This window comes from Mesoplodon densirostris, chromosome 14 (genome assembly GCF_025265405.1).
Source record: "Mesoplodon densirostris isolate mMesDen1 chromosome 14, mMesDen1 primary haplotype, whole genome shotgun sequence".
Taxonomy (NCBI): Eukaryota; Metazoa; Chordata; class Mammalia; order Artiodactyla; family Ziphiidae; genus Mesoplodon; species Mesoplodon densirostris.
Genome location: NC_082674.1, coordinates 15,922,018 through 15,934,511, shown reverse-complemented (window position 1 = coordinate 15,934,511; position 12,494 = coordinate 15,922,018). Strand labels below are relative to the sequence as shown.

General features: G+C 42.3%; 1 protein-coding gene across 5 annotated transcripts in view; it reads left to right on the top strand.

Moving 5' to 3' along the window:
- The window catches only part of LDAH (lipid droplet associated hydrolase), a 98,568-nt gene extending 86,310 nt beyond the window's left edge, over positions 1-12,258 (top strand). For 3 of the 5 annotated variants that reach the window (XM_060117442.1, XM_060117443.1, XM_060117444.1), the window contains one exon: positions 8,875-12,258. In XM_060117442.1, coding sequence (XP_059973425.1) covers positions 8,875-9,066 — 192 coding nt within the window. In that variant the 3' untranslated portion in view covers positions 9,067-12,258. Of the gene's footprint in view, positions 1-3,044; positions 3,660-8,874 lie in introns of those variants that run through there. The other 2 variants (XR_009534298.1, XM_060117445.1) reach the window with 2 other exon arrangements.
- Positions 12,259-12,494: the final 236 nt, after the last annotated feature.

The following is a 12,494-nucleotide window of genomic DNA, read 5'->3' as shown; positions in this document are numbered from 1 at the left end:
AGAATGAAATTTGAAGTGGGAAAACTGTTTAGAAGACTTTTACAAGAACTAAGGCAGTGGAATTAGGGATAAAGAAGGGGTAGAATTTGGAAAGATTTGGAAAGTAGAATCAAAGACACTTAGTACTCATAGGATATGAGAGAATGGAGATGGAGTCTAAGATTATTTCTCTGTATTTGGATTTTGTAACAGGATAGGGAATATGGGAGAAGAAGTGCCAGCAAGTTGTGGGAGCTGGTTGAGAAAGTAGTTCATTTTGGTACTTTTGTTTGAGATACCTGTGGGACATCCAGGGGGACACATGTCTGGCAGGTAGCTGGATATATGGGTGTGAAGCCTAGAAGAGGAATCTGGGCTGAATTTTGATTTGGGAATGAGGAGGATATATTTGGAGTCATGAGCATGGAAATAGTAACCCAAGGAAGTATGTAGTATAAGGAGAGAATACATCTAAAGGCTGACCCTTGGGGAACACGTTTAAAGGTTGGGAGGAAGGAGAGGAACTAATGAATAAGACGGAAATGGAGGGGGGAGGGACGGGAATGAGAACCAGGATGGAATGAACCAAAGTAAGAGAATCAACTGTACATTTTCACCACCCCAGTCCCAATCCTTCTGGGAGCCGCTGGGGTATGCTCTGCATTAGGAGGCACCTGGTGTGTCTGAGGCAAATAGGAGGTCAGCATTCCCATTCTGTCATTGTTCTCAGCTATAAGGGGATGTATTCTCATTCAAAGAAAAGTGAATTAGTGTTTGGTTTAGAAACTTAAAGTTTTCATTTAAAACTCACTTAGGAGGGAAATTCTAAACTGCCGTGACCATCCTTGGCCTAGGCTTATGGAAACAGCTGGTGTGTGCTACTGCCAGACCAGATCTGAACATCACTATCAGTCAATAGGGGTCTGAAATTGTTCCCAGCGAGAGCGCATGAGACGCTGCTTTCTGATGAAGGTATAGGCAGCGGTGGAAGGACTTCCTGCAAAGTGGTGCTGCCCCTGCCCCCAGAGGGCCAGCCTGGGGCCAACAGTGTGGTTGGGAAAGGGGCAGGGTGTCCTCAGGAACAGGGACCCCTCTGCTACGGCTCTCCCCATCCTGCTTAGCCCGCCTGAGCCCAGAGGCGCATGTTGCCTTTGGGAACAAACAAACCTTGCACAGTTGTTTGCAGATCTGGGCATGCAAATCCTTCGGACATGCACGCGTCCCGCTTAGTGGAGCATAGGATGTGCTCTCTGGACCAGCTAACCAGGACTGCCTTTCCGCCAACCTCGGTCTGAAACTGATTGTGTTAGTTCTGCCTGTTTAATCTGAAGCCTGTTCAGAATATCATAATCATCCTGGAAATAGATAGGTTTGTTTGTATCTCAACCATTTTGACCTTGAGAGCTTCATTTTAGGCACTCATTTGTGTCAGCATACCCTTGAGTTTTCTAGTGGAGCGTGATCAGGGAGCAGAGTCTTCAGAGGTACAGCCTGAGCTTCAAACTCCAGCTCCACCATTTGCTTACTTATGTGGCCTTGGTTAAGTTACTTGACCTCACTGTGTCTCCTTTCTTCATCAATAAAATGGTTTAATAATACTATCTATTCTCATACAGTTGTTCCAAAACTATAATGCTATATGCAATTCATATAAAGACCTTGCAAGAGTGTCTGGCCATGTACTAAGCATTCAGTAAAAGTTTATTATTATTATTATTACAAAGTTAGTTATATCCTAGATATGCCTCTGAGTACTTTAAAAAGACTTTGCCTAACTTTTCCTCCCCCTGCGCACCCCTTCAGATATTTTCATTCTATAATGAAAGATTTTGGTAATATTAAATATGTAGCCAAGTGACCCTGGAATGCCCCAATCCCATTCTGGCCACTGCTTCCCATAAAATGCCTAAGGGAGATGTTGTATAGGAACAGCAGTGAAGGAAGACACAGTAGTACTTAAACTTTACCAGGACTTGGGCCCAGTACGGAGAATTCAGATGAGCTGCAATTGGCCATTTCTCTAAGTTAGTTAAGCAAGACCCTTCCCGGCACATCTGCCAGTTTCCTGAGCCATATAACCAGGGAGAACCAGAAGCACAGGAGGATAAACTTGCTCCCAGTGCCTCACCAGAGGAAGATAGAGGCCTTGGGTCAGCTTCTCACTCCAGACCCAGGTAAGAAAGAGATGAAGCTAGTTACTCTGGAAGGAGCAGTGACTTACGTTTGGGAATGAACAGGTTCTGGCCCTTTACACTTGAATCATGCAGAAAGAAGAGAGCCCCACTTTGCAGGGCTTTTGATGCATGATTGTTCCAGCTACTGGAGGGTAGCCCAGTCCCTAACCCGCTTGGACTTCCTACTCCTTTCGCACCCAATTCCCACTGCTCCCCTAGATGCCTTCAGGGGGAGCAGGGCTCGGTGCTTGTGAAGGATTGTGTGCTCACCTTTGTCCTCAGCCACTTCTTTTAATTTTTAGGGATTTTAATTCCCTTTTTTAAAAAATAAATTTATTTATTTTATTTTTGGCTGCCTTGGGTCTTCGTTGCTGCATGCAGGCTTTCTCTAGTTGCGGTGAGTGGGGACTACTCTTCCTTGCGGTGCACAGGCTTCTCATTGCAGTGGCTTCTCTTTTTGCGGAGCACAGGCTCTAGGTGCTCAGGCTTCATTAGTTGTGGCTCACGGGCTCTAGAGCGCAGGCTCCGTAGTTGTGGCACACAGGCTTAGTTGCTCCGTGGCATGTGGTATCTTCCTGGACCAGGGATCGAACCCGTGTCCCCTGCATTGGCAGGTGGATTCTTAACCACTGCACCACCAGGGAAGCCCTAATTCTCATTTTTTTAAGAAAGGGAATTGAGCCAGTTCTAGATAAAGAAAGGAAACAAGGTAAATCGGAAAATGACTTTTCTAAACTATCTCCCTTTCTTCAGCAGTTGTTCAAGTTCTTAAAAATGGTTGCTCAGAAAGGCTGCAGTGAACTGTTAAAGCTTTGTGACTGCTACCTCTCTGTTCCTGAGAGGGATGGGATTTTCAAATAACTGAAAGGAGATGCTTATGTCTCCTTTAAGGTTGCAGGGTCGAGGCTTCAGTGTCTGACTTCGCGGGGACGGTAGAAGCGGCAGCCTGTTGCTCTTGTCCAGCAATTCCTGTGATGCCTGTAGTCCTAGTCAACTACTGAATGAAAGAAGTAATTCAGATAGAGATTGTTTTTCCAGTTTTATTGAGATAGAATTGACACATAACATTGTATTAAAGTGTACAACATAATGATTTAATACATGTATATATTGCCCAGTGATTATCACAAGTTTAATAAACATCTATCACCTCACTTAATTACAGTTTTTTTTCTTGTGATGAGAACTTTTAATGTCTACTCTCTTAATGACTTTCAAATATACAGTATAGTGTTAACTATAGTCACCATGCTGTATATTACATCCCCAGAACTTTTTTATCTTATAACTGGAAGTTTATACCTTTTGACCGCCTTCACCTGTTTCCTCCACCCCCTACCCCCTGCCACTAGTAACCACCAGTCTGTTCTCTGTTTCTGTAAATTCGGTTTTTTGTTTTAGATTCCACATGTGAGATCATACAATATTTGTCTTTGTTTGACTTCACTTAGCATAAAATATCTTCAGGGTCCATCCATGTTTTCGCAAACGGCAGGATTTCCTTCTTTTTTTATAGCTGAATAATATTTATTATCACCAGATAGAGACTTCTGTGTGTGGCTTTTTTCATGTTTAATATTTTAAGATGTTGATATATCATTGGAAGTGATTTTTGTTAGTTATTAGCTAAATCAAATATATAAACTTGTATCATAAGGTGGTTTCTAATATGTCTTTTGTTCTTAAAATAAATCCTCTATGAGTAATGCATAAAAGCCAGCAACTCAATGAGTACTAAAACAAAGCTTTGTTGCATCAATCAGGGCAGAAGTCAGGTTTTCCTGCTTCTGGCTCCTACAGTACTTTGTTCGTACCTCTCTCTGCCTGTTGTGTTTAAGGGCCAGCTTGTACATGCCTGAGTTCTTCGCTACTCTGGAGCTTCTCCAGGGCAGAGCTGTCTTACTTCTGAATTTCAGCCATTTAGCCAGTGCCAGATGGGAGATAGTTTTAGGGTCATTTTGGGTGGAAATGCTGGGAATCTGCAGTTTCAGGAGCAAAAAGTTAAAAAAAAAAAAGCCATTGGAAAAGACAACTGTGGCTGCTCTATGGGGGCAAGCTGCAACAATTTGCAGGGACATTTTAACAGGGACATATCTCCTTAGGGGCAACTGAAGAGTTAAAGGAAAATATATCTGTGAGCACAGAGACTATCTGTGATAACTATGGTTATCACAGTAACCATAATTCCACCTTACTGTAGAAGGTACGCAGAGAAAAGCAAAATCCTGGGCAATCAAAACCTAGAATTGAGAAAGTTAAATGTTGTGTTTAATAGAGAAACGATTACTTAACATAACAACTTGGAAATAGAATAATTTCCATCTCAATAATGTATACTCTTTATCAACTCTCATCCATATCAAAGCAAGTGCCAAGGAGAAATAAACTATAGGAAATAATTTATTTTCTTGTAAACATTTGATTTAAACATCCTTCTGATAGCCTGAGATTCTTGGTTAACAATTCCAGTATTTTCATCACCCCTATGGCATTCAGCACCCCAGAAGAACTGTATACATCAACTTTGTGCGTGTCGGTGATTGTCACATTCAGGTAGTTTTCATAACCAGTTTAAGACCTCTCAGTCTTCAGATTTGTGTTTTCATACCATGGTTCAGTTTATTCTTAATTGTAAATAGTAGTAAAAGGTACTGATTAGGAATGCCATCTCTGGATTTATAACTCAGTTTTTCACTGGGTTATATTCACTAATTGTTTCAACTTAAGCAAGTTAGTCTCTCTAAGCCTAAGTTTCCCTTTCTGTAAAACAGGAATAAAATACCTTCCTCAGAATATTATTATAAGGACTCAGTGAACACAAAACTTAGCATAGAGCCTGGCAAATCATTCTCAGTTTTCATCAGGTCATAGTTATTTGCTGCGAATCATTTTTACATATCGACGTAGTAGTAGTGTACACTCTTCACCACTACACTTTGGTGTCCGATTATTTCTTTCTTTATACCTCACCTGTCCTTCCCCGTCCCCCACCACTACCACCACACACCCCATACTTTTCCAGTTTCCTGTTTCAGGTTACAGGTGCAGAGTCCTCTGTTCGGATCTATTGCCTGTGACTTATAATCTGTAGGGATCAGGAAGTATCTTGAGCCAGTGTATGCAAAGGCAATAGAAATAACCACGTGTTTGACTTGTAAGCCAAGATTTTCTTACAGAGCCCTTCTGAAGAAGAAGAACTTAAATAAACAATACAAAACAAAACAAAAAGACCTTACCCCACTATCACTTAGAAATGTAACCAAATACAGCCCCCTCAAAATGATTACAGTATGGAGGGTTGAGAGGTAAAATCAGATGAACATATGGGAAATGTATGATCCTCATTGTTATGCTGTCTTGAACACTGACGTCACTTTGTGTTGAGGTTCCTAGCATATGCCTTGGGCAGCGCGTGCCCCATAACTACTTGGACAGGACTTGTCTCTTGATACCTGAAGGTAGGGGTGGGTTCCTGTAATCCATATTTATTACTCCTGCTCAACTATCTGATACCTTCACGCATGAGGGAAGGAATGGCGTTTCCCCAGGGCTAAGGCTCATCAAGCTGGATTTCTCAATGGAGACAGTTCCAGTTGTCATTGCCTCACTGAAAAGGAAACACTCCATAGAAATAGTCTTTGAAGAGTTAGGCGGAAAGTAACAGCAGGTGCCGCAGTGATGCTTTCCTCCTTGTCAAAGCGACTTCGCTGGGGGAGGTCTTTCCTGCCTTGCTTTCCTTCTCGTTGACCCTTTTGTATTAGGGTTTTTCACAAGACCTCACCACCATAGCTTGTACTGGTGTGAGGACTCCCACAGTACCCTTCTCAGTGTCCCAGTGTCTTCGGGCAAGAGTGTGCCGTGGAGCAGAAGAACAGACCTGAAGGACACGAGCCCAAGTCTGCATTTCGCATTTCTAGATTTCTCCACACTGTTTCATACTCTGAGGAAGTGCTGAACAACTGTGCATGATGACTGCTCCAGACGCTGTTTCCTAGATATAATTTAAAGGATTCTTGGTGCTAAGAGTAGGGAGTGGTTTAGAGAGAATCTAAAGTTATTAGCCCTATTGGTAGATCATGAATGCCTGCGGACAGCTGGTACTCCCAGCAGTATTGCAAGGGGAAGCTGTGGCAGGGTGGTTGCTGAGAAATTCTGAGAAATTGATTTTTTCCACAGCTGGCCAGAATAGTCACCCACTGGTTGTGAGGTTGCAGCATTTTAGAGCTATAGAGAGACCGGCACCAGGAAGAAAGAACCAGGCGACTGCCAGGCTCTCCTGTTCTCCAGGAATCAAAAGGAACTTCATACACTGCTGAGAGCCCTGGCAAAATGAAGTGTGGCTTGGGACCTCAGGCATGCCCAGAAATGGTTGTAGTGACAAAAACAGGGGAGTAGGAAGAGGAAATTCAGTGAGAAATCTGTGAGCCACAGATCCTTTGCAGCTTTCAAAACCAAAGCCCAGGTGAAAGCCAGAAAAATCCCTATGAAGTGTTTTGGAATAAGTCTACAACTCAAAGTTTATGTGTTAGTAATTGACTCTCTGGAGTACTACATTAAATATTCTCCTCCTTAAAGTGTTTTTTAATTAACCATCTCTTTAAATGTTGGTTACATCATAACATTACTGTAATAAAAGCTGGTATTTTTATAAGAGTGACCTCACCTGTCCATATTCAGATAATGGATTTAATGATCCAAGTAGAAAATTATCCAGTGGGCAATAACACGTATTTCCCATATCCTCCTCCCGCCTCTGCTTGATCCCCTCCAATCTCTTCGTCACTGCAGCTGGAGTAAGTTTCCTACCATACAGACTTAATCACATCACTTCATTGTGTGAAGTCTTTTGTTAGCTCCTGTGGACTTCAGAACAAGGTACAACCTCCTTAGTGGGGCACAGAGGCTGTTCATGACTTCATCTCTCTCCACCAGCTCTCCAGACTTATCTCCCATATTCCAGCCTTTTTTTTAAAATTAATTAATTAATTTATTTTTGGCTGTGTTGGGTCTTCGTTGCTGTGCGCGGGCCTTCTCTAGTTGCGGCAAGTGAGGGCTACTCTTGGCTGTGGTGCGCGGGCTTCTCGTTGCGATGGCTTCTCTTGTTGTGGAGCACGGGCTCTAGGCGCGCGGGCTTCAGTAGTTATGGCATGTGGGCTCAGTAGTTGTGGCGCACGGAATTAGTTGCTCCACGGCATGTGGGATCTTCCCAGACCAGGGCTCGAACCTGTGTCCCCTGCATTGGCAGGCGGATTCTTAAGCACTGCACCACCAGGGAAGCCCAGCCATTTTAAATTACTTCCAATTCCCAAGCGTGCCATGCTCCTTCATACTTTTTATTTGCTTGGTATACTCCCCACAGTGTGCTCCCCCAACTTGAAGACTCAACTTGGACATCAGTGCTCTAGGGAACCTTTCCTGCCCACTGGTTGCCACCAGATGCCCTTATCTGGGCTAATTGTCTTGTGTACGTGGTGCCTCCAGTCCTTCCCTCCCCCAGAGATTGTCTTATTATCTGTTTTCCAGGTTCCTAATACAGAGTAGATGCTCAATAAGTATTTGCTGAATAGATTAATGATTAAGTGTTTGAATGAGTGAACAAATTTGGTGTGTTATGGAAACTACAAGTGACTATAACTAACCACTTACAGCATAACTTTTTTTTCAGTGATAACAGATGTCATAGGGGCCTTAAAATTTAGTTTTGGGGGATTTTTGGTAGAAATTACCAGTATGTACCCTTCTGAATAGGATTTCACTTTTGTTGCCTTTTTTTTTTCAGAAATACAGAAGTAGAACATAGATTTTCAGTGAAGAACAGCAGCTTAGAGCTAGACGTAGAGATAAAGATGCATGTGTGTATACGCTTATAAATGTATATGTGTATATACACATAAATACACATATATACACATATATACATATTTATATATACATAGGTGGTGTATATATGCTTATGTGCCCATATGTATGTACACATATGTGTGCATATGTACACATTTGTATGTGTATATACATATATGTGTATGCATGAACATGTGTGTGTATGTGTATCAGGGATTGGTACAGATCAATAGTCAATAAGTGTCTTAGTAATGCCTCAAAGGAAGCTCTGTCTCCATCCAGCCTGATTGCTGTCACCTGAAGTATGACTGTAACACCTCCCCACTGAATCAGCACACTCTCCTGCTACCTGGAACCTATTCCTAGAAATGTCGTAGTCACTCTCAGAGTTCTGATAACATTTCATCTGCTACATTAAGAAGCAGAGTCCATCTTATTTATCTTTGCATCCATCCAACAAACATGTCCCATGTGCCTAGCATGTGGCTGTGTGAAAACTATTAAGTGTATAATGAATGGTTACTAGTTACTCAGTGATTATGTCTCAGTAACTCTTCCTTGCCCTCATCGGCCATCTCTCCAGTGTCCATCTCAACCTCAACATGCACAACTTTGCTGGCGAGTCCTTTTAGTGAATCATGGGTGATGTATCACACCAAGCTCTCCCTACATGTGTTTCTTTCCATCAGATGCCAAGGTTCGCTCCCATAAACCATGAAAGCTCACTGCCTTGAGAGAGCCACTCTCTGGAGGGAGCCTTGGGACTCGCTTATAGGGCCAGGTGCAGGAGCTGTTTTCAAAGCATTACAGGTTGCTGGTGTCATAGCCGTGTTGGGAGGGGAAGTGTTTTCTAATAAAATGTTTCTGTCTTGTCTTCTAGCTTACATTTTACTATGGTACTATAGATGCGTGGTGTCCAAAAGAGTACTATGAAGACATGAAGAAAGATTTTCCAGAAGGAGATATTCGACTCTGTGAGAGAAAAATACCTCATGATTTTATCCTCAATTTTTACCAGGAAATGGCAGACATGGTAGCTGACTGGCTAAAGGATGATCTGTCCAAAATATAACTACTGACACAATGAGCAAGCACTGACAGCTAGTACATAAAGGCAGTAGGTGTACTTAGTAGTAAGTGGTATACTTAGTAGGTAAATGTTTAATTTTAATGTTGGATATTAGAAGAGAAAAAAAGTGAGACCTTCTTGGCTTAAAAACTATCAGCTCCCAGCTCCCCATGCTACAGACTGAAATAAACACAGTTGATCAATATTCCATAGGATTAACAACACATTTTCCAAGACTCAGGGAACACACTGATCTAAACAAAGTCTCTTATGTTTGCACGAGATGCCCAGTGGCACCATACAGTTTATTTTGGTAGGCAAGATCCTTGCAGACAAAAGGAAATCTAAAGTTAGTTGATTTTAATTGAGTTACAATGTAGAATAGGCTCCCCTAGAGAAAATTATGAAAGACCTACTAGAAAATGTAAGAGACCGCTGAATGTTAAGTGTGTAGTCGGATATGTGAAGCATATGAGATCATGAGAAGGATACACTCAAGTCCAGTAGCAGGAAGTGATGAGCAGTGGATCTTGGCAGTGGACCTGGGTCTCTCTTAAGGACAGAAGCTGAAGATCAGCCCAGACTAACTTTGCACAGGTCTTGGCTGAGATCATCAGAATCAGACTGGATATCAGGACAGCCTGCACAGCCCACCTGTTGCTACCTTGCAGCATGTCTCAAACCACCAAGTCAGCCTTCTCTCTGGTCGCCAGTGGCACAAGCCCCAGCAGAGCCAATGGCAGGGGAAACACTGCTTGTCTCCTTTCCCGAGGAGTGTGACTTCCCCATCTGCCTGCTGTAGCTCGTCAGACATTCCTCTGGTCAACTAACAACTAATAAGAGTTATTGAAGGATCCCAATTCTGCCTTCCTCCACAGACAGCCAGCAAGCTCTGGCTGTGAGCTCCCTGCAGGCTCCTCTTCCCCAGAGCCAGGGTGGGGAGGCCCTAGGCTGTCCCAGATCAGCCTTATATCTGCCACATGCAACTGCCCCTTCTGTGATTTTTTTCAGTGAAACTCCACTGAGGACCAGCAATGAACCAAGTACTATAAAGGCATTGTGGATAGATTGTTAGCTACATTATGATTCTTTTCTTCTGAAAATCTTCTAGTAAGTAATTTTTGAAAGGGCATCTTTAAATTGCTGAATAGAGAATTACCATAAATGATTTCTCCATTAGTTTTGTTAGTTGGAAAGAAATTGTTTTACTAATGAACCAAAACAACCCATTAAATTATGTGAATTCACCCTCTCCGGGCACCTTGAGGTCCAGTAAAGAAGAAACTTGTTCTCTGCCCTAGAGCAGGCCAACAATATTGCTTCCTTCCCTAAATTGACACAATCTTGGGACCTTAGGAGCCAGTAAGTCCCACTGACTGCAGAGATGGTTGATGATAGATAGAAACATTCCATTTTCTACTAGAGGAAATCCCTCACGGTGTCCTATTCCTTAAGGACAATGGGATGTTGTCCTTCTCAAAACCTAAAGCCCCCTGATGAAGGATTCACGTCTGATATGTGCCAGCCCAGTGGTAAGCGCTGTATGAGTTATGACCCTTTGGCGTGGCTGCCATGTCAGAGCAAATGACTTCTCAGAGGGGAGGAGCCAAACTCCAGGCAAGCAGTGCTCTTGGCCCCGGAAAGGAGCCGGTAGATGCCTAAGCCACTGGCGCAAGGCTGCATACAGAGTCCTTATTGACAACTGGGTAGGGAGGCCTTCTAGAAATCTGATGTTAGGAGCTCGGTCTCATGGCTCTGAAGTGCCTTGCATACAGGAGATACTCAGTAGTACTAAGCAAGTACTGGGTAAGTCATGCTACTGGAATGAAGAATAACACGCCCAGCTTTTCTTTTAGCGTGACTTTACCACATTACTTCCTGTTTCAGGAGTCCACGTGTATGAAATTATGTCTGATAAACCAAAGGTTACCAGAGCTTAGAAAATGATAAGAAGTAAAATGATAAAGTAAATTTCCTGTTTATCATCTAAGCACCAAATGAATTTTCAAAATAAGTGTTTTACCCACACTTTCTGACCTTGCCTGGCCTGATCTCTGTGTGTTGGGGGAGGAGGGGTACAATCTCAGCATCCTCCTGAGTTAGACTCAGGTCAGAGTCTCTCTGTTAAATTGAAAAGCCACTTTCTCAGTGCTTCTTTTAGAGAAGGAAGAATCAGACTTCAGGAGATTAAAGTTCATTTTATTTCATTAGAAATTAAGCAAAAATGTTTCCGTGCATATGTATGAGGTGATAGGGTATGTGAACTCTGGAGGCCTTACTGTCTGTGTGATTTTAGACAACTTCATCTAATTTCTCCATGCCTCAGTGTCCTCATTTATAAGATAGGATTAATAATAATATGTACCTCATATTGTAGAAGAATTCAATGGGATGATTAAATGAAAGCATCTAGCACAATGCCTGACCAAGAGTATCTTCTCAATCAAGACTGGCTATATTAATAATAATTATTATTAAACATCATCATAATAAAAAATAAAAGACTAAAGTTGGTAAGCAGTGGATGAAATCCATTTTCCAGAAGCATTTCTGCCTGTGTATCCTGGTCAGCCACTTGAATGGCCCTGGTCAAAGATTTAATAACTTCATCTGGGGCTATCTAGGGCTGAGTGAAAGGCCTAAACTGGAAATCATGACCAGTTGTTCCCAGTCTGCTCTGGACCATGGGGGAGAATCTCCAGAGGCAGCCCCTGTGGCTTTTCGTGGCGAGGTGTCTAAGGCAGCAGCCCTCTCACCATTGGCCTCTCCACTCAACCCTTGGAGAGCCAGTGACCTCCAAAGCCTTGACTTTTCGTTATCCTACATTATATTAAAATTAAATTTAATTCCAGACGTGAGGAGACACAACAACTTAATATAATACCTGATTCTGGATTAGATGTTTTCGTTATTAAAAAAAAACTGTTGGGACAGTTTGCAAAACTTCATTGAATGGGATCTGAAGATTAGCTGGGAATAAGAGACCAATGTTACTTTTCTGATCTCACTGGTTGTATTGTGGACAAGTAGGAAAATGTCCTTATTTGTACTGAAGACACACAAGTGTCGGGGAGCCATGGGGCATTATGTCAATTTACTCTCAAATGGTTCAGAGAAAAAAAAAGTTCTTTGTTCTTGCAGCATTTTTGTAAGCTTGAGATGATTTTGAAATGTATACAAATAATTACTTTTAAAAAAAACACACTCTCCTTCTGCATCTGTCTCTTATTGCTTCTTTTCCAGAAAGTGAATTACTTCTTCTAGGAAGTAAGTGAAGACTGGGGTTCAAATCATGGCTCTGTCATTTATCAGGTTTGTGATGTTCGGAGGCGTAACCTCCCAGCGCCCTCTCCTTCACTCCTCCACTGGCCCTCATCTGTGAAAGTACGTTAGCTTTTGGACTTCGGAAGGGTTTTTGTTTGTCTTTAACG